This window comes from Gavia stellata, chromosome 3 (genome assembly GCF_030936135.1).
Source record: "Gavia stellata isolate bGavSte3 chromosome 3, bGavSte3.hap2, whole genome shotgun sequence".
Taxonomy (NCBI): Eukaryota; Metazoa; Chordata; class Aves; order Gaviiformes; family Gaviidae; genus Gavia; species Gavia stellata.
The window spans coordinates 20058910-20081636 of record NC_082596.1 but is presented as its reverse complement, the minus strand read 5'-3'; the positions used below and the strand labels follow the sequence as shown (position 1 = coordinate 20081636).

The following is a 22727-nucleotide window of genomic DNA, read 5'->3' as shown; positions in this document are numbered from 1 at the left end:
TATGCTTGTAACCAAAGCTTTATTTATCTGACTACTTTCATAGGTAAACAGTGGCATTTAAAACCAGAAGCGAATTCTCAAAACTCAGAAGTATGGCAAACACAGTCATTTGGAAAAAACAATGCATAAATCTATTCATCTGTTCAATAGCAGCCTCTGACAAATGCTTTGAGAAAGCTGTTAGCACAGAAGACATTTTCCCATAGCTCTGAAAAAGCTTACTTCAGTGACAGCAAAGTTGAAAAACTGTCTCACTATTTTACAGACAAATTCTAATGAAAAATTGATTCCCCTGTAAAATGCCTCCTTTTTAAACTTCAGCAAATTGTACTGAACTTCTCAGATCATTTACCTAGCCAGTTCTTTAACAAATTGTTAACACAAACTACATCAGAATATAATGAATAATTAATTTCCAGAGTTCACCTTTATTAAAAACAAGGTTTTTGTTGTGAGAACAAATAATCTCTCACTTGTAGCTTGAAAGCCTAGGATAGGATCATTGGCTTCCAGGGTTGCTACTAGCTGCTTAGCAACCTGTCCTACTTGTCTTCCTTCCTTCCTGTTGTAGAGAACTGTGGACAGAGGAGTCGGCTGACGATAAATGAAAACTCGTCGCAAGCACTCACAAAGAGCAGCATAGGAGTAATCTGGAGCACAAGCCATGAACTTCTTGTCTTGCTTTGACGCTTGGACATAACCTGCATAGGCCAAAAAGAAGTAGAAGGGAGAAGTAATATATTGGTTTCAACAGCACTCTAACTAGTTAAGATAAAAATCAACCTTAGCTTAAAAAAAAAAAAAATATGCAATTAGTAACAAAAAAGAAAGAAAGATATCTATGTTATTTAATAAAGCCAGTAATTTCTGGAGGTATGCATTAACCAATTGAATACCAATATACAATTCTTCTGTACATCTTCCTAACTGGCATTTTTGATGTGCACCTATGTATAGCGAGATACTGTTCCCACATCTAGCCCCTCTCCGCCTCACAAGGTCTTCCATTTTCTCAGCAGCATCATTAGGCACAGATACATATCTTGGCCCAATATTAGTAGTCTAAGCAGAATAAGCCTCTTCTCTCCCCTCATCCCCCAGTTTGTAGTTACATTTACAATTTAAGATTTCTGAGTCTACCTAACCTTGGACACACTTAAAACTTGTCTTCTATTCTACTGAAAAAAACCACGAGTTACTTTTCAACACACTGTAATCTTTCTTAACATTCACTGAGAAGGAAAGATCTTCCTTTTTCTCTTTCATTACAGAAGTCAATTAGTAAACAGACTTATTTCACACTGATTTCCTTTCACGCTTTTGTAACGAGACTTGAGACACAATCTTTGCAAAGTGATCTACCATCTTTCTGTAAGGTTATTTGCTTCACTTCCATTGAACAATGCATGGCAATGGTTATCACTGAACGACAGCACCTCTGAGAACAGCAAGCATGCTAGATTTTCACAGAATCACAGAATCATTAAGGTCGGAAAAGACCTGTAAGATCATCAAGGCCAATCATCAACCCAACACCACCATGCCCACTAAACCATGCCCCGCAATGCCATGTCCACACGTTCCTTGAACACCTCCAGTGATGGTGACTCCACCACCTCCCTGGGCAGCCTCTTCCAATGCTTCACCACTCTCTCAGTAAAGAAATTTTTCCTAATATGCAGCCTAACCCTCCCCTGGCACAAATTGAGGCCATTTCCTCTTGTCCTGTCACTAGTCACTTGGGAGAAGAGACCAACACCCACCTCGCTGCAACCTCCTTTCAGGTAGTTGTTGAGATCGATGAGGTCTCCCCTCAGCCTCCTCTTCTCCAGACTGAACAACCCCAGTTCCCTCAGCCGCTCCTCATAAGACTTGTGCTCCAGACCCCTCACCAGCTTCATTGCCCTTTGGCTCTCCCTCTTTCCTTATTATCATAGGATAGAGATCAAAGTACTTGTACTGGGGCTGGCTGGGATGGGGTTAATTTTCTTCACAGCAGACCATAAGGTGCTGTGTTTTAAATTTGTGACTAAAAGAGTGTTGATACCACATGATTTTTTGGCTATTGCTGAGCAGTGCTTGCACATTGCGATGGCTTTTTATTTTCCCAACTCTGTCTGCCCCCCAGTAGGTTGAGGATGCACAAGAAGTTGGGAAAGGACACAACCAGGACAGCTGACCCCAGCTGACCAAAGAGCTCAACCATGAAGTTTCTTGCTTTTGCTCTTCCTGTTCTCTCCCCTGTCCCACTGGGAAGAGAGCAAGCAGCTGTTCGGTGCTTAGGTATCTACCAGGGCTAACCCACAACAGTACCAACACACTTTTAACAGTGCATTTTCATGCTTTGAGTGTGTTTTGGTTGTTTTTTTTTTTTTTTTTTTTTTTTAAATGTTAACCCTAAGACTTCTAAATTTACAAATGCTTGCTACTGTCCTCAAAACATGGTCTCTGTTCAAATCCGGCTTGACAGTTTTCACCACAAAACAATTAGTAAATACACAGTTATTGGAACCTACTATATACCAGCATCATTTGATGCTCTTAGAAGAAACAGTGAACAACCATGTCCAACTCTTCAGACTTGTCACCTGGGACAATGAGATAGGAAAAATCTAAAGGTCACCTGTTAAAACATCTTGCCAAAAGCATATATACACTTAGACATGTCATCAGTGAACTGCAGCTGTTCCCCTGATGATTTCTCTGTGAGTGTTAAGGGGCGGATTGTGCCCCTTATCCAAGGAACTGTCCTTTTTACTGTGCTTGCAAACTGCATATGGTCTGAAAAAGCTTATTTTCCTCCCAAGGCATAACTATTTTATTTCTTATGCTCTAATATTTCTAAAATTAAGCTAGCATGCTGCTGTCAACAGAATTATAGTACCTTTCAATTCAAATTTAATTAAGTGAAATATCAACAGAAGCCATACTAAGAGTATTCAGGTAGAAAAGTCTCAGATAGAGGAGTGTGACACAGAAGTTAATTTCCTACCTAAAGCATTAAAAGTTGCAATGTGTTCCCACATGTTCTCTGGTTGGTCAGAGTGGGGCTGCCACAGAAGAGCATCAACATCATGCCTCAGGCAGAAGCATGGCATTTCTCTGGGATCCACAACAACTGAGAAAAGATACTGGTTGCTTCCAAGATTAATCTGAAAACAAAACAAAGAAATTCAAAATAGCGATTCAAAGCATAAATAGCAGATGCTGTCACACATACTGCCAAATTTATATGATCAACAGCTTCATATTTGTTAGTTGACAAAATGTTTGAATACGTTATGCTGCATCCCACTGATAAATACACTACAGGTAGCTAATACATTTCAAGCAAATGCAATTAAGTTTCTTGGGATAGTATTTAGGGAAACATTATGTCCACTACACAAGCAAATAGGAATGTGTTCTGTGTAGAAATGGTATTCTAGGATAAAGAATCCTAACCTACAACTTCTCATGTTAGGAAATAATTCTCTCTAAGTAACCACGTCTGGTTTTCTGCAGTGCCAACAGGGAAGGAAATACTGTCCCTCTGCAGTAAAAGTTGGTAAGCACTGGAATAAAGGTAAGTTAGAATACTAAAATTATGAAATGTAAACAATTTTTTTTATTTCCTCACAATCAAATAATTACTATATTTCAGATTAGCATGCTCTTCATCAAATATGTCGAGATCACCAAAAACATTCAATAACCATTTCTATTCACCAGGAATGACCAGTTACGTAAGACAGACAAGACAGGCCCATCCTGCTACCTGAATAAACAACAGTAAGAATGAACAATAAAACAACACAAATTTTCAGTTTTCTGTGTAAAGCCTTCTAAAGAAAGTTAATAGCAATACTTTTAGTGTAGCACTATGACTAGCAAATGCTCAAAGAGGAAAGAACAATCTGTTCCCTTAAGGTCTGTCAAGACAGAATGCTCAGGAATTCCTGTTTGTACTCAGAGCTGATCTACATTGTCCGTGTTATCAGATGAACAAATACTTTTGAACTATTTTTGTATCCAGAAGCTATGTCTGCAACATGCGGGATTACACCCTAATACATGGTACAATATACTACTCCTCGATGAGCATTGTAGATGCTGACATTTGTTGACTAATCTTTCTCAAAACAGTTGTCACAGCACTCTATTACATGTATTGTGGCTGTAACTATCAAGCCTTTTATGCTATCATTGTACAAATATCACAGGATGGGGTCTTTGTCTTGAAGACCTAATTTAATCTCAACATAAGATCCAGGGGACAGAAAAAACAGCTATTGAGACCCAGAAATTTGTTTACTTGAGGTTATACAGTCTATGGCAAAACTAATATATTTCAGCTGATTAAGTTCAAGTCTAACGGCTCAACTTCAAAACAGTCTTCTATTACTACATCATTCAACAGGTATACAAATTCTTCAGTTGTATTAAAACTACAAAAGAGGTGAAATAATCCTCAGTCTCCATTAGGGCCAGATGCAATCATGAAATGAGGGTTACTAATTTTCTAAGCAACTAAGAGGCAAAGAAACACAAAGATAACGTCAAGAGCTCCACTAATAAGGTGCCTTAAGGAGAACAAAGCAGAAAACAGGAGGCAGATATTGTATTGGTGCAATGTGTTGAGCAAAACAGACAGTATGAAGTCCTAGTCCCTCAAACTTCTTAACATCTGAGAAAGGTAAGTCAGGCAGATGACACCGACAGAAGTGAGTGGAACAGACCTCTAAGGAGCACAGGAAAAATAGGCAGAATGAATGAGGAACAAGTTGAGACTTCTCACACGTTCAGCTCAAGACTCACTCCAGGGGCCCCTACTGCATGCTCACAGTGACACCTGCTTCTCACATCTCAGAAAAAGTGAATCATGGGGATTGTGCATCAGACACACTGGTGTGATGACACTCCACAGGGTCATGGACAGACAGTACAGTATGATTTGACCACAAGAACCTGCTAGAAGGCCTAGCCTCCTCAGCTGTTTTTCATCAACATGACCTCTGTTTTGCTGCTGGACAGCTAACCTCCCCAAAAGTCATCGTTATTACTTCTACTTCATTCCGCTGTCTCTCAAGTAAGAAAAGCAAGTTGTTCCTGGAGCACGAGAAGGAAATGAAACTTGGCTTCCTACAGACTGGAATTACATTTCCCTAAGCTCCTCCTCCCCAGAACTCCTTGTAGATTTCATCTCTTCTCATTTTTAAGCTCTTTCCTCCCATAATCCCTACCTGCTTTGCTGAATATGAGGTAGCATAGTCTATGACTAATCCTGAGCTTTGGCTGTGCTTACAGCTGCTGCCTTTTAAACCGGATATGGACCGAGTTACTGTGGCGGGTTTGACTTCGGCTGCCTGCCAGACACCCACCCAGCTGCTCTCTCATTCCCCCTCCTCAACAGGACAAGGGGAGAGATTAAGATGTAAAAGCTCATGGGTCGAGATAAAGACAGGGAGATGACTTACCAATTCTACCATTAAAGGCAAAACAGATTTTACCTGGGGAAAATTAATTTAATTTATCGCCAATTAAAAATAAAGTAGGATGATGAGAAACAAAGACAAAGATTAAAAAAACCCCTTCCCCACGCCCTTCCCTGGCTCAGCTTCACTCTTTCATTCCTGACTGCTCTACTTCCCCCATGGTGCAGGGAGATGGGGAATAGGGGTTGGGGTCAGTCCATAACGCTTCATCTCTGCTGCTCCTTCCTCCTCATGCTGTTCCAGTATGGGGTTCCTCCCATGGGAACCAGTCCTTCATGAACTGCTCCAGCATGGGTCCTTCCCATGGGCTGCAGGTTCTTTAAGAACTGCTCCAGTGTGGGTCCTTTTCAAGGGATACAGTCTTTCAGGAATGGACTGCTCCAGCACAGGTCCTCCACAGGCCACAGTTCCTACAAGAAAACCTGCTCCTGCATGTGCTCCTTTCGATAGGCCACAGCTCCTGGCAGGAGCCTGCTCCTGTGTGGGCTCTCCACTGGCTGCAACTTCCTCCAAGGCACATCCACATGGTGTGGGGTCCTCCACAGGATGCCGCATGGATATCTACTGCACCGTGGACCTCCATGGGCTGCAGGGCACAGCCTGCCTCACCACGGTCTTCTCCACGGGCTGCAGAGGAATGTCTGCTCTGGCACCTGAAGGACCTCCTCCCCCTCCTTCCTTCTCTGACCTTAGTGTTTGCAGTGCTGTTTCCTCTCACATTTTTCCCACTCCTCTCTCTCACAGCTGCTCCACAGCATTTTTTACCTTCTTAAATATGTTTTCCATAAGGGCCACCAGCACCCCTGATGGGTTCAGCTGTGTCCTACAATGAGTCCACTGGAGCTCTTCGGAACCAGCTGTGTCTGGCACAGGGCAGCCCCAGCCTCTTCTTGCAGAGGCCACCCCTGCAGCCCCCCAGCTGCGAACACCTGGGTATGAACACCCAATACAGCTCTACAAGCTGAGGCACCATGTATAGGTGTCTCCCCTTTCTCATTGTTGTATCTCAACTGGCAGAAGTTAAGCATCTTTGAGATGGATAACAGACAGAGCACTCTTCTCATCCACAATTCACTTCATTATGCATCAGTCCCTTAGCTAAGGGAGAGGATCGGACTCTGGGGAATCAACTATTATGAAGCTTCTTTGAACTGAGGAAGTAGTTTCACAGAAATCAAAAAACTGTACAAATGTTTACAACATCACAGTAAAATCCCAATAATAGCACAAAAGTAGCTTTGAAGTCACCAGCAATCACCATTTTCAGCCAAAGGTACAACAGTATACAAATTAAATTGTTTACATATGACAAGAAGTAAGCCTTACAGCACACAGCACTGAGTAATTTGTAGATGTCTTTCAACAGCAGCTACACATAGTTTTAAGGGTCAAGCACTTAGTATTTTGTAAATCCCTTATCTAGTAAAGCACACATCAAAATTTAAAAACCATATTCGTTTAGAAGTACCATATCAGAAATGTGATAGTTTTACAAACATCAAGATTTTGGTTTTAATAAACATCTGTAGTTAAATAAAAAAACCCAAGCCACCCAACATGCAATTTAAATCTACATGTCCTAACAATAACATTATTACATATATGGTAAGTGCAAGTGTCATGTTACTTAGCTATTGTTAATTTTTACATCACAAACAGTTCTAAACAGACTAAAGGAATTAAGGTTTTCTTCCAGGTTTCAGTAAGTTTCGGGAATATGTACAGCACCTAAAAGTAATTCTGAACTTTGATTACTTTTTTCCCCCAGAATTAATTCACAGTGTTTTGAAAAAACCAGTAAATGTTATTTAAGGTGGGTTAGTTGCCTATTTTACACGCAACAGAGATACAGATCACTTGGACAGACAGCCCAAATGCAAAAAAAGTTTTGTTGGTGTTGTCAGAACATGAGAAACTTCACTGCAATAAAGAACCATTCAAACCTGAAGCAGTTTTTCAAAGCTTCCAGCACCAGAAAAGCTCTTGAGGAAGACCTTGCCTCTTCTCTTGTCTATCTCACTAGACCATCTCCACTCCAACGGACATGCACAAGTACATGGCATGCCTCCCACATTGCCATAGCTCGGATGTAAGCATGATGTATTCCACAAAATGACATGCAGTTTTAGTTAATAGAGGTCTTTCTGGCACCTACTGAGAAGGCACTCATGCTTCTATATAGGCACACAAACAAGGGAAGAGTAACCATATATGTCAGCTAGTAGAAAATGAACAGAAGTTCTGTCGTGTTTCCGTAATCCACCTATCAACCAGAAAAGTCTCCTGCCACAAATCAATTTCTCTCTGAAATTACCTACTGCAATTAGCTGTTCAAAGACCTAGGTTTATGTAGTCCATTTCCTATTTTCTCATTGCTCCACAAATCACTGGGAATACTCTCTTCTTTTGTATCTAAAAACAAGCAGCATCTCTTCCCTTAAGCCATCCCAATTTTGCAAAGTATTGGGGTGCCTGGGTTTCCCCACTGCAAGCACACAGTGCCACTTTGTACTTCAGGCATCTTTCAGCATTTTTTCAACTACTAATTTTTGTGCATTTTGTCATACATGCCTGCAAGTGTTTTTAACAGGATGCATAATACAGAACTCAAGCATATGGTAGTATGCCTATTAATCTACATTAATCTACACAGAAGGTAAACTTTATGTTGTAAATGCTACTGCAAGCAGTTCCAAAAACAAGGTAGTGTTTTTAGGTAGCCCATACTTCACCTGACAAAGCAAAAAATGTTGTCCATCATGCATCTCTAGTTTCTGATGGCTTGGAAACACAACACATTGGAGTTTAGGCCAATGTTAACCTAACTTAAAGAACTGATATTCATAAAGCAAATATTTCTTCATAGGAGAAACTGAATAACTGCATTTGAGCTAGAGGAGACAAACATTTTGACACACAAGACCAGGCCAGTATAGCAACACATTTGACAGAGATTGCTGGCTGTCAAACCTATTTATTTCAGCTGGATCATTGCCATTCAAATGCACTAGAAAAATGTCCAGAAAAATAGAATCAAGTCTCTTTACAGGACAGATATCATTACATTATCAATGTTTTAAATCCTGAAATTATAACTCAAGGTAGGAAATGTTCCTATATAAATATTTCATGGTCTTAAATTCTCCAAGATTCTGGATGCATGTTTCACAAAGTCCTCTCCAACTTAAGAGCAAAAAGACATTTACAACTGTGTGCTACTGATGATGGTTTACTACAAAGATTAAAAGGTGTATCAGCCATGCTTCTGAAGGAACAGGCCCTTGAGTTGCTAACAAAAAAAAGAAAAAAAGAAAGAAGAACTAATCAAAGTGAAAACATCTTCCTATAAGGTGAAAAATCTACTGAAATACTCACATTCCTATGTCCTCCAACAAGGAGAAAAAAGACAAGATCACGTAGTTGAGGCTGGAAAGGACTTCTGGAGATATTCTAGTCCAATCTTCCCTGCTCAAAGCAGGGTCAGCTAGAGCAGGTTACACATGCATGAAGATTTCCTACCCACAGGAACTGTCCTTTGACCATAATGCTTTAAACACATGAGCCTTTGGATTTCTTTTATGCCACCCATTTTTAAGAACTTTTTACAAACACCCTGGAGTTCAAACTTGCTCCACAATGTCTTGCTTCCTGCTAGAAAGCAGTATACATCAGATCTGCCTTTCTTGATCCCATGATATCATGTTCCTCCTGACCTGTGAATGTGTCTGGGGCACAAACTTCTTATCCTTCAGGGCAAGAAGCAGCAGTTTAGGCTAAGTTATTCAGAACTTTATCCTGTCTGGTCTTGAAAACCTCAAGGACAGAGGCTGCACAACCTTACTAGGTAACCCAATCCATGGTGTAAATCATGGTGTAAAAGTTTTTCCTTCCATCCAGTCTGAACCTCTTGTTTCTACTTATGCCTGCTGTCTCTTGTTCTCTTACCATGCATGCATGATTGAACAGCTAAAATCCATTCGAACTAAGTTGCTATAAAATGTCCTCCTACCAATTACAGATTTTATCTTCTGACAAATGTTACCTATCACACTGTATCCATAAAACAGACAACTTTCTTGGTGGAGCATGCTAGCCTTTAATCTTTTTTTTCTTTGGCAGCACAGATACATGCATAGGTATATATATACATACATATATACACATACAGACATATACATATGTATCTGTACTGCCAAAGGAAAAAAGATGTCATTTTTTTAAAAACAAGAACAAACCAAGATCTGTAAGACACAGACTTAAGATTTCTTCTAGAGCTTTTCTGAGGAAACAGGAAATTATGAACTGATTCAAAATCTTACCCTGTAACTATGACATTTTCTGTACAAAACAGGTTATCCTATATGTACTTTGCATGACACAAGGTAGTGATGAGGTGCAATACCAATGTTTATTACAAGCTTAGTAGAGACATCTTGAAAAAAAAAAAAAAAACAAAAAACCCCAAGACAACAACTTAATCTGTGCTGCTTTCATATCATTATTTTGTTTCCTGCTTTAGCCAATGGACCAGATCAAGTCCTAACTTACTGTTAGTCAAGGTTGCTTACAACCCAGATCAAGCCTCCTACTGAAGCATTTTGCTTACAATCTGTTACTTCCAGCGTGACTGACAAACAAGTACCACACAGTGATCTATGTTCCAACTCCTTAGTAGAAAGGGTCAACTTTCTACCAGGCTATTTGAAAAGTTACTGAGAAAAATGCAAGCTAAGGCATTTAAGGCATTCTTAGAAGAATTTTATGCCACTGAAAAAGACCCCTTTCTTATCATTATTCTGACGTAACTTCACTTTTTCAAATGGTTCACTCGTGAATGTATATATATATATATATATTTTAAGTCAGAATGAAAGGAGCCTTGTTTTTACATTAAAACGACATTGAAGAACATATATTGGTTTGTAATTTATGTTGCTACTGTGATTTTACATTATGGAAGAAATTTATGTGGTTTCAAGAGTTTGCACAGATTTTTGTTCTGATAATAGAATTCAACTTGCATATAAAAAATGTTTAAAAATATTTCTGTATAATAATTTGCAGCACTTACTACATGAGTGACTTTCAAGGTATCACCATCAAATCTGCACAAGCTTGCGCTATCTTCAAGAAAAGCATCACATTCTTCTAATTCTTGAGCATTACAAGGTGGGTTTTCCTTTTCAGGGTTTGGATTCTGAAATAAAACAACAATGAACTACACTGAAAATCCGAGCTACTGAATATATCTCTCTCTCTACATAGATCCGTTTTCATAATAAAAAAAGTTCAACAGAACAGGAAGAATCATTTGCATATCCTTACATACTTAAAGATAAAGCTATTATGTACTTATTCAAAATGAACAGAACCATTTCTGTTCTGGAGGATAGCATGAGTGGCAGGTACAACAAAATCCATTTCAGTTTAAGGAAAGGTACATAAGCCACTAAAACATGGACAATAAATTCCCTTTTGTAAGTAGTAAAGGTACACAATTCTGAAAACCTATGCATATTTAGTAAATTTACATCAGTGTAAGCTTCTTTCAGGTTGCCATCAGAAGTGCTATTAAAAATGAACTCATTTTGTAAGTAGCTCTAAATACATGCCTTTTAGCTCTGCTAATATTTATTTAAAATTAATAATATTGTTATGCATATTTTTCAATGCACTCAAAAGAAAAAAGCACATGTATCTTTTCACATCCCACAAGTGAAAGAAAGGAAAAACCGTCATTTATTACTAGCAATTCGAGAGCAAGATAGAACACTACTGCATACAGAAACAGCTTACATCTTCCTTGGACAATTTTCAAAACAACCAAGCTGTCTTACCTTTGTGATATACTTAAAGAACTAATTTCACGGTAACAGAAAAGGACCTTTACTTAACAGAAGGCAAAAATATACACTTCCTCGTTAAGTATGAATTAATATTGCTTCTTGCACAAAAAAGACACCATCTTGACAACTAATACAAGCTGAAAGCTGAGGCCAAACAGAATGTGTAAGGAAAGATTAGACAGGGCCCTGACTCAATTCATCTGACAGGCAGAGTTCTTATGTTCCTGCGCTCATTTCTTCATCCATTTCAGCTGATTATTATGAACTTTTAGCTTGGTTCAGTCCACAAAGTGAAAGAGATCAGCACAATTTTTAGTTAATTGCTAACACAATTTAAGTTCAAAGAAAACAAACATGAAGAGATAACCAAGAAATGTCCTTAAATGACAGGAACCAGGAAAATTAAGTGTTATATACTGCAGGCTAATGCACAAGACTTAAAACAGGTTATATGTCTCTTCAGATGCTAGACTTTGGGGTTCACCTCTCCTCTACCAAGCATTCTTGATGGCCTCTGGTTTACTGTTTCATTGGGTGGCTTTTAAAAAAACCTTCCAGGTAAACATCATTACCATAAACACTTGAGATGAACAAAAAGAATCCATGCCTTTATTGTACATATGTAGCTAAAGTTGCAGTATAACAAAATATGTAACATTTATTTAAATGAACAGTTACCTAAGGAAAGATTTTTTTTTACATGACATTATTGCACACAAGCTGAAAAGTTGTGATGATTTTTTTTTTTAATTTTTTTACTTTAAGCTCAGTATGAGTTACAAAAGAAAAGAAATTTGAAGTTCCCAATAAATCTATGGTCAAAAAATGTACTACAATATCTTGCCCACAAATAGTGGGGGAGAGAAGACGGAAATCAATTTAAGTACTAAACAGAATTTATTTTAATAACACTTTTCAGCCTTATTAAAAAAAGTAATAATCCAAAACTAATATATGAAGATCCACAGGGAGTCACGCTTCACAGGTTTTAGATGAGATATCATTTTCTAATTAAACCAAAAGGGGAAGTATCAAGCAAACAGCAGCTAAAAAATATATTTTAAGTAGACTCCCTGTATAACAATAATGCCAGAGAGTTCATGAGTCATGCTTTTGCTTTCCTAAATTTTCCTTTTAAAAATGTCATTACACTCACAGTCAAGTACAGTATTCCTAGGAATCATAGAATGGTTCGGGTTGGAAGGGACCTTAAAGATCATCTAGTTCCAACCCCCATGCCATAGGCAGGGACACCTTTCACTAGACCAGGTTGCTCAAAGCCATATCCAACCTGACCTTCAACACTTTCAGGGATGGGGCAATCCACAACTTCTCTGGGCAATCTGTTTTAGCGCCTCACCACCCTCATAGTGAAGAAGACAGTATAAAAGTGTTGCTAACCTACTGATAAAGAAGTAACAGACATCCTTCAAAATTACTTAAATCAACTGCTTTAAAACAAACTGCCACATCATAAGTTGTGGGAACAAAATTTATTTTTGATGTTAAATCAGACTTCTGTTTTGATGCACAGATGCTATCATGTAAGCTATATTCAGTCCCCCATGAAGGTGATATTACTGTTCAAAGTGTATTCACAACTCCAGTGCCATTAGTTTGTTAAGAGTTTCAGTTAAAAATTAATGTAGAGTTCGGATTCTGAATAGTAAATTAATTGATGAGCTATGTCAATGAAGTGCAAATTAGGATATCAAGAAAAGACAACACACAAATCTACAAGAATTTTAAATGTTTTACTTTCAACTCCTTACCATTACTTCAGAGGTAAGATGCATCAGGCTTTCAGTTATTTCAGAGGATTGGGAAGGGTCCATAATGAATTCCCCTCTTGTGTCACCAAGTATTAGCTCTGGCCACCGGGGTCCCTCATTTTTCTTAATTAGAGAAATTTCCAAACTAAAATGTAAATAGAATACAAAAAGTAGTACATTAAAACACTGCATCCGTTTCTCAGATTAGTCAAAAAGCTCTAAATGTAGATTTGAGCACTTCTCCTCTCCAAACTGAATTAACAATGAAAATGACATAACAGAAACCATTAGCATTCAATTTATAAAATAAACTATTCTAATGGAAAATATTCTAAAGAAAAACAGACCAAGGACATGTGATTTCTAAAAGCCTAACAACAAAGAGAATGTATTCATCTAAGTGTCCTCAGAGTTTTCAATGTAAATGCAGTTTCCCCTGAAGCAGTCTTATTAAAATACTTTAAATATCGTAGGAAATCACCTGTAAAGAAATCTATTCAATGAGTGACAGAATTTTACTACAGAGGTGTATTTGAAAACTAAGTAGCACTTAATAGGGCTTCTTAAGTGTGCACTACCTTTATAGAACATCTAAACTTTATAGAACATCTAGGACAAAAATATTTGTGTTTTATAGACCTCAGAAATAATAAACCAGTTAATTATCTATATTGTATATCTAAAATCATACCTCAGAAGAGATACGATTTCTGTAACCTGTAAAAAAAAACACCACGAAACCTAAGAGAACCTGGTATAACCATTACGAATAACTAACTAACTAAATAGAAAACAAGAGACTTAGCCCAATGCACCAACACAGCAATTCCATTTAATTACTGCATTAGACCAACACATGGATATAACAATAAAACAAGAGTTAGTTTTATTATAGTCACGTTTTAGATACACTTACAGGGTCTACAATGTAAGTCTTTTACCTGACAAAACAGAAAATCCTTCTAAGTTACTAACTACTGCATCATAGCAATAACTATTTTGTGAACTGTGAATCAGTTTCTGAAGCAATTACGCTGGTATTAGAAATAACATACTTTTACAGATGATCTTTGGAACAAGTTTAAGACTTTTAATCAACAGATTTAAAGTGGTACTGCAGTACCAACATTAAGAACAGAGTGTAACTTATTACATTGAAATGTGTAATTACTATTTCGCATTAAAATAGAAGCCTGAGATTCAGGCAATATTGCTCACTTGATTGAGTAATAAAAAAGTTGAGTTACTCAGCTGAGTTATTTTTTACTACGATATCTAATAACCAACAACTGAAAAATCACATTTTAGTATATAGTATTAGTATGACCTATATACAAATATTAGTCCCTTTATTTATTTCTTTTGGAGCATAAGTATCTTTTACAGTTAACCTTTTGGGAAAAAGCCAAAAATTTTGATAAGGGAAACCAAAGGAAAATCATAGAATATCTCAAGTTGGAAGGGACCCATAAGGATCATCGAGTCCAACTCCCTTCTCCTCACAGGACTACCTAAAACTAAACCATATGACCATCAAAAGAAATTGGAAAAAATTTTAACTGGGAACATCTTCCAGAAAATGCCACGCTATTTTTTTTATTATAACCAAATCTTACAGGGTATATACACCTATATACTTCCCATTAAAGTTCAAACAATGCATTACTGAAAAATATTGACATCAACCTTGTCCAAGCACTCAGAAGTCAGTATTATCTCTACCATATTTTTTTTTCACTTTGTAATTTGAACTATTACAATGGCAAGAATAACTACTGCCATATGTATTACATACAAAGCAATATGCAAACTATAATAAGATACACTATCTTAAATATATAACACTCTGCTCCCCAATTTCCACACTTGGGGAATGGCAGCGAAAATGTATGTACTTAAAAGTTCTAATTTGAAACTGTAAAGACTTTTTTTTTTCCTTTTTGCTACTTGAAACTCAGACTTCATGGTGTCAGAAAGCTATGGTTAATAAAAAGTCTATTTTTCACTGAGTCTTCTCAAAAACCCTCCTTAGATGCCCATATTTTCCATGACATTATGGTTGGGAACATTACTGTGCCACTGAAATAAATCTGTATTATCCCTACTTACTGCATGCTTATTCAGGTTTATAGGATTAAAGTTTGTGCATCTCAAAACCTCTCCGAGGAAACTAAATTGGAAACTCTGTGGACGAAAAATGCCTAATAGAAACCTACTTATTCAATATCTTTATCGATGATCTGGATGAGGGGACTGAGTGCTCCCTCAGCAAGTTTGCAGATGACACCAAGTTGGGAGGGAGTGTTGATCTGCTTGAGGGGAGGAAGGCTCTGCAGGACAGGCTGGATCGATGGGCCAAGGCCAATTGTATGAAGTTCAACAAGGCCAAGTGCCGGGTCCTGCACTTGGGTCACAACAACCCCATGCAACACTACAGGCTTGGGGACGAGTGGCTGGAAAGCTGCCCTGCAGAAAAGGACCTGGGGGTCTTGGTCGACAGCTGGCTGAAGATGAGCCAGCGGTGTGCCCAGGTGGCCAAGAAGGCCAACGCCATCCTGGCCTGTATCAGAAAGAGTGTGGCCAGCAGGAGTAGGGAGGTGATCGTGCCTCTGTACTCGGCTCTGGTGAGGCCACACCTCGAGTACTGTGTTCGGTTTTGGGCCCCTCACTACAAGAAGGACATTGAGGTGCTGGAGCGTGTCCAGAGAAGGGCGACGAAGCTGGTGAGGGGTCTGGAGCACAAGTCTTATGAGGAGCAGCTGAGGGAACTGGGGTTGTTCAGTCTGGAGAAGAGGAGGCTGAGGGGAGACCTTATCGCTCTCTACAACTACCTGAAAGGGGGTTGCAGAGAGGTGGGTGTTGGCCTCTTCTCCCAAGTGATGAGTGACAGAACAAGAGTAAACGGCCTCAAGTTGCGCCAGGGGAGATTCAGACTGGGTATTAGGAAAAATTTCTTTACTGAGTGGTGACACACTGGAATAAACTGCCCAGGGAAGTGGTGGAGTCACCCTCCCTGAAGGTATTCAAGGAACGTGTGGACGTGGCATTGTGGGACATGGCTTAATGGGCATGGTGGTATGTTGTGGTTTTTTGGTTTTTTCAGTTGATGGTTGGACTTGATGATCTTACAGGTCTTTTCCAACCTTAGTGATTCTGTGATTCTGCGACTTATTTCAATGCATTCCCCCTCCCCCATCAGCCTGTATCCTTCTTCCCTATCCTTTATCTTATGTTTAAATAATTTCTTTGGTTCAGGACTTAGCCTATGGTTCTGCATTTACAGAATGATCAACACAAGGTGCTTCCACTCTGCAACTAGTGCTACCTGTCACGGAGCTTGTGACAGACTAAACCTCAAGGGGTGGAATGTAACAGACTGAACAGACCCCTACAATGTAAGATCTCTGGTGGAGATGGGCAAGGGGATGTGCCCATTAAGCTGAGGGAATAATGCAAAGAAGCTGACCGTATCTCAACACAAACGGTAGCTCTTTACCTAAAACAAAGGCCATCAACAGTTGAGTGGATCAACTGGTATTGTAAATGTTTCTCCTTGAGTTCATTAGAAGAGTGTGAACGTCTCCCTGAATTAGTTAGACCAGCACGGGGGGCGGGGGGGGAGGGGATTGAATATGTGTCTCAGCCCAGGCAGGGTATAAAAACTAGACAACTAACAAAATAATTTGGAAGAGAGCAATGAGCTGGAGTGGGCTTCAGCCCATGTATTCCTTCCTGGCAAGTGGGGATGCTCAGCGTTGTGACGGTGAGCATATCATAGAGACTGGTAATGGCAATCACATTGGTATTGTGACTAAACCATGTATTGCAATTGCTATATTTTGCTAAGTGTAACTTGCATTTCTATTGAGTTTTCAGTATATTTTGTATCACTCTGCTGAATCAGAAATCCCGTGTAACATCACCTGTCTTTAAATAAGCAAATTTGATCATCACACCCTCCAAGCATGGAACATCTAAAAGAACCTGGTGAGAGAGTATTGGACTCTCTGACAGAGCAACACAACAGCTGCAGCTCATAGTCTTATTTTGGTTGATGTGAACAAACCAGCACAAATACCTTCTATATCCAAATATCTTCTGTATCTTAAAAGGAGTACCAGAGGTGGCCAGTTAAAGAGAGATTAACTTTTCATCCTGTAGGCCACTACTGCAAACATGGCCTCTAACAAGTTTAAGAGGAAAAAAACCGCACATACTGCATTTCATTCATCACGACTTAAGCCTTACTTTGAATCATTTAGAGGGTGCTTCAGTTCTAGCTGTTCTGACCAGGTGGCACAAGGGGAAGTACAACTGCCAAAGATGAGCAAAGACTTTCAATCCCTCTTATAAGTGGAAGGATCAAGAGGAGTATGTTTAGCAGTATTTAAGCATTCAACAGCTCTCAGTTCATGTCCTACAAGGTAGGACAAAATGGTGCATGTAAGTGTTCACTGCACCTGTTAACTGCAACACAGAAAGTGGGTTATACCACAAGCTTTTAGCTTCAAGTCTCAAACTGAAAAATCAGAAGGGTACGTTTCCAAATATATAGGGATTTCACACTTCCTTTTACACGTGCAGAAACACACGTGGAAATAAATCTGAATACTTATGTCACCTTCCAGATATGAAGCATTTTTATTGATGCAAATGCAAATATTGTAGACAATTTGCACCCACAAGAAACCCTAAAACAATGGCTGAACATCAGTTTAGCCCTCCGGAAGCTCTACTGATGCTTTAGAGACTAAGTAAAAAGCAAAATTAGATGCGCAGAATTAGCTTGTAATTCTCTACCAGAGAAATAAAATTCCAGAACTAACAGGTTTTGAAATAAAAGAACGTAAATTTGACTATGGTTTAGGGAGCTCTGAATTCTTTTTTTTCCCCCTCTCCATTCTTTGGTGGTTTTATTTCAGAAAGAAAGAGACAACTAAAATTTACTTCTCAAGTAAAGCCATGAACATTTCTATTTGAGGTCTACAGCATATTAAGTTCACAGAGATTAATTTTATATCATGTACATAATGTCCAATGCATTAGGAAAAATATGATAAGGGATATGTAAGTCAAACCTGAAAAATTTCTGTTACATTATTACCAAAAAAGCTTCTGTTTGTGGGAAGCAGAAGTAGAAAAGAAATTAACACCACAAAACAAGAGGGTAAAAGTCAGGCTAATCAATCCTAAAATTTAGTGGGAAAAAAAAATTGTTGAACCAATTAAGTTTACTTTGCTTACAAAGCTATTTTTAACATTTTGATAGCTGGGGTTTTTTGTGGCTATTCGGAAAAAATGAAGTTTTTCTTTAGTACTTTTCAGCAGAGAAGTTAGACTCTCGTAAGGAGGGCTGCAGGGTGTAGCATTAAATAAGTCCAATCCCAGAGGGCCCAGAAGTCAGAGATTTGGTATACACTTTGAAATCAATTCCTATCAATAGGAAAACTAAAAACCATATACAACACCTTTTGTTCTCTGTAATTATCCATGTGCAGCTTTCGTGGTCCACAGATGAATAGAGTTTTCCTTCCATCAAAGGAGGCTGGTCTTTCAGTGTAACACATATGTTATCAGGGGAAAAGCATACTTTTATGTCATCCTTAGTGACGTCTTGAGGAATGTGAACTGTTATTGTCACATCATCTTCAGTCTGCTGCCAGTAATAGAGAGGGTCTACAACTGGAAACATACAGAAAAATACAGACTAGATTACAAATGCTGTCCTGGATTCCTCAGCATGCAATGCTGGGAGATACGGGATAGAAATTTGTGGAAGAGTGGAAATTAACTTCCACTCTGAGCAATTTACATAAAATATATTCTGACTATAAAATGGAGAATCATTTTTTCAGAAATCAAGTTAATTTGTGTCCCTTGTCTGGAGAGCAATTTATATTCATGTCTATACTCAAATATGCTGACAGTTATACAATGGGCATTAACTATAAGTTTACTGTAGCAACATAACCACCTTAACATTTCTTTATCTATTTTGTAAAATCCTATAAAAATCAGAGTTCTATTGCTGGCACATCTTGTTTCATTATTTGAAATCTACCATGCCTGCAATTTTATATAATCACACAACTAAAATTATAGCCTACATTAGATTTAGCAAAAGAAAAATTCTTGCTTAAAGATGAATTAGACTTCCCTCTAACCTAGGAGTTCAGGTGTCAGTACTTTCTCTATTGAGAGAGAGTACTTTCTCTCTTGATCTGGACAGGCTGGATCGATGGGCCCAGGCCAACCGGATGAAGTTCAATAAGGCCAAGTGCCGGGTTCTTCACTTTGGCCACAACAACCCCATGCAACACTACAGGCTTGGGGAAGAGCGGCTGGAAAGCTGCCCCGCAGAAAAGGCCCTGGGGGTGTTGATTGACAGCCGGCTGAAGATGAGCCAGCAGTGTGCCCAGGTGGCCAAGAAGGCAACGGCATCCTGGCCTGTATCAGAAATAGTGTGGCCAGCAGGAGTAGGGAGGTGATCGTGCCTCTGTACTCGGCTCTGGTGAGGCCACACCTCGAGTACTGTGTTCAGTTTTGGGCCCCTCACTACAAGAAGGACATTGAGGTGCTGGAGCGTGTCCAGAGAAGGGCGACGAAGCTGGTGAGGGGTCTGGAGCACAAGTCTTATGAGGATCGACTGAGGGAACTGGGGTTGTTTAGCCTGGAGAAGAGGAGTCTGAGGGGAGACCTTATCGCTCTCTACAACTACCTAAAAGGGGGTTGCAGAGAGGTGGGTGTTGGTCTCTTCTCCCAAGTGACCAGTGACAGGACTAGAGGAAATGGCCTCAAGTTGCAGCAGGGGAGGTTCAGGCTAGATATTAGGAAAAACTTCTTTACTGAGAGAGTAGTGAAACATTGGAATAGGCTGCCCAGGGAGGTGGTAGAGTCACCCTCCCTGGAGGTATTCAAGGAACGTGTGGATGTGGCATTGTGGGATGTGGCTTGATGGGCATGGAGCTGTGTGGTGTTGGGTGGGTTGGTTTTTGGTGTGTTGTGGTTTGGTTTTTGGTTTTTTTTGTGGGTGGTGGTTTTTTTTGTTTGGGTTTTTTTTTTTTTTAGGTTGGACTTGATGATCTTACAGGTCTTTTCCAACCTTAGTGATTCTGTGATTCTGTGTGATTCTACCATTAGATTTTTGTGCCGTGAGAAGTTTTCTAGAGGTATTGCTGCAAACAGTACTCCACACAATATAGACTTCTATGCTTTGGCAACACTGTATGTGCACATACATGCATGAAATGAGCTATCCTAAGAGCCACATAGTGCTCTTTATTGTGTTTCTTTAATCACACCTAGCACACAACTCAAGAATCTCTTAAAATACTTAAAACATGGAACTAGCTAATTCAGGTGACAACTGCAGAGACATTGCATTATGGTGCTCAGTGCACTGAAGAACTCCTTTGCCTCAAGATATATACGTACAGTCTATTCGTAATACAATTACACGTACAACATCTCAGTTATCCCAGTGTATAACATTAATACATTCCAGAAAATTCTGTATTGTTTCCCTAACAGATTTTTGCACCATTGACAAAGATTATGCTAGTATCATTCAGCTGGTATCGGTTCATTAACTGATGTCTTATATTCAGAAGCAAAACCCAAATCTGAAACAATAAAATATAACTACATAAGCACACATACATAAGCACTACAGAGCTCAGTGATATTTAAGATAAAACAACTTTATTAATAGGTTTTTACATACCTAATTTTGTTTTGATCTCAAAGAAAAAAGAAGCATGGATGCCTTTTGTTGAAGTTTATTATATTTTCTGAACTGCCTTCCCACTGGAGAAAAGATAATATTTTACAGGATTCTCATTCTTTAAAAAGTTTTGGGATTTGTTTGTTGGTTTTTGGTTTTTTTTAATTTAGAAACATAGCAGTAAATTACAGCTCAGAGAGCTTTCTGATGAACAATTATTTGGGGGAATCAATGGGTGCCACACTGCTCTCTTTCATCTAGGAAGTCTGGCTTCTTAATTTGAGTACTTCAGCCAGATCCCTAAATTTAGGTGTTACCTTAGCAATTCAACTGTTAGCAAATACTTAGTATAGTTCTGTTTGCAAAACATCCTTTTCCTTAGGACAACAAAATTCTTTAAGTGTCTCCTATCCTAAAAAACTTCTCATATAGGTTTATGCACAATACAACTTCCCACGGTGAAAACAAACAAAAAAGCCAATCTGTCAATCTGCTAATTTAAAAAAAAAATTAAAAAAGAATCTGGAAGACAGATATTAAGACAAACATTTACTGCTAGAATTTCCAAACAGATGCTAAACTGACAAGCTATTTTCTAAGCCAAAAGAGAGAGTAGCCAGATAACTCTTACCTTTCTTTTCATTTGTTGCTTTTGCGTCGTCATTTTCTTCTAATTTGTCCTCTTCATCTTGCATAAATTTGAATGGTTTGTAGGAAACAATCATTAGACCATCCCCACTTGGCTCTATTGCTGCGTAATTGGGGACTGATTTTCCTTGTAAAACTCTCCTTTTAAAGATTTCATATCTATGATCACCTATACAATTAAAAAAAATAATCTTAGCAGTAATATTTTTCTAGAAGACAAATTATTATACAAGAATCTCATTACACTTAAAAATACTAAGCAATCCTACCAGTTAAATCACAGTACCGTAGTATAGAAAGAAATTTCTCTTCTGTTTTCCAATGGGTTTGTTAAATATGTAGACACTCAAATTAATCTAACATTGCCCTTTTTACTTATGATGGCTTTGTTCATCACAGCTAGCCCAGCAATTCACAAAACCACTCACAGCCTCTGTACAAACAAGTTTTCCAAATACTTTTTGAGCTGCTGTAAAAAATTGAGAAGCAATGAAATAGCCAGTGGTAATACTTTATTCATAATGGAAAATGCCCATCTTCCTCAGCTTTTGTAAAACACTGCCCTTTAAAACAGAGGTCCCAGAAGTCAGCTACTAGCATCAAAGACCATGCCATTCCCTACTGTGCTCCCAACCACATGAGAACTGATGACTCAAAACATGATTAAGGTGACAGGTTTAGGACAACGTTTGATCTTTTTCCATTAGAATTTTACTGCCCAGAGAGTCCTCGGTAATCGAGTAACTTCTGAATAACAACATTGTACAAATGGATTTTTAGCAAAAAACTAACAACTTGATAAAATTCTCACAGGTGATAATATTATCCATAGGAATTCTTTAGTTTTTCACATTTATGCTTCATCTCTTCATTAAAAGAAATCACTGTACTTGTAACTACAACTTTACTTGAAAGAAACTGGGAACTCATTAGCAGAGACATTAGACAAGACCAGATTACGACGGTAAAAATCATCTATACCACTCTAGTACTTCAAAATGTGTTCCTGCTTGACCTCAATGTTAAGCTTCGAGAAACATCGAAGTCATAGGAGAATACAGATAATAATGGATAAACCAGGTATAATTTAGGTACTCTCAGTTGCTCATCTTGTTTGCTAAGCAAGAAGTGGAGTAAAGAGACCAGACTATAACATAATTCTGGTACTTAGTGGTGTTAAAGCCCCCTCCTTTTTTCTAAAAAGTCTGGTTGGGGCAGTGGGGGCTATTAATTGAAGAGATTCAACCATTCTAATTAGAGACAG

At 38.6% G+C, this 22727-nt stretch overlaps 1 protein-coding gene across 1 annotated transcript in view; it reads right to left on the bottom strand.

Moving 5' to 3' along the window:
* Positions 1–309: 309 nt before the first annotated feature.
* The window catches only part of NUDCD1 (NudC domain containing 1), a 44653-nt gene continuing 22235 nt past the window's right edge, over positions 310–22727 (bottom strand). The window contains 6 exon segments of the mRNA XM_059815275.1: positions 310–701; positions 2993–3152; positions 10546–10671; positions 13093–13237; positions 18561–18768; positions 21447–21622. Coding sequence (XP_059671258.1) covers positions 409–701; positions 2993–3152; positions 10546–10671; positions 13093–13237; positions 18561–18768; positions 21447–21622 — 1108 coding nt within the window. The 3' untranslated portion in view covers positions 310–408.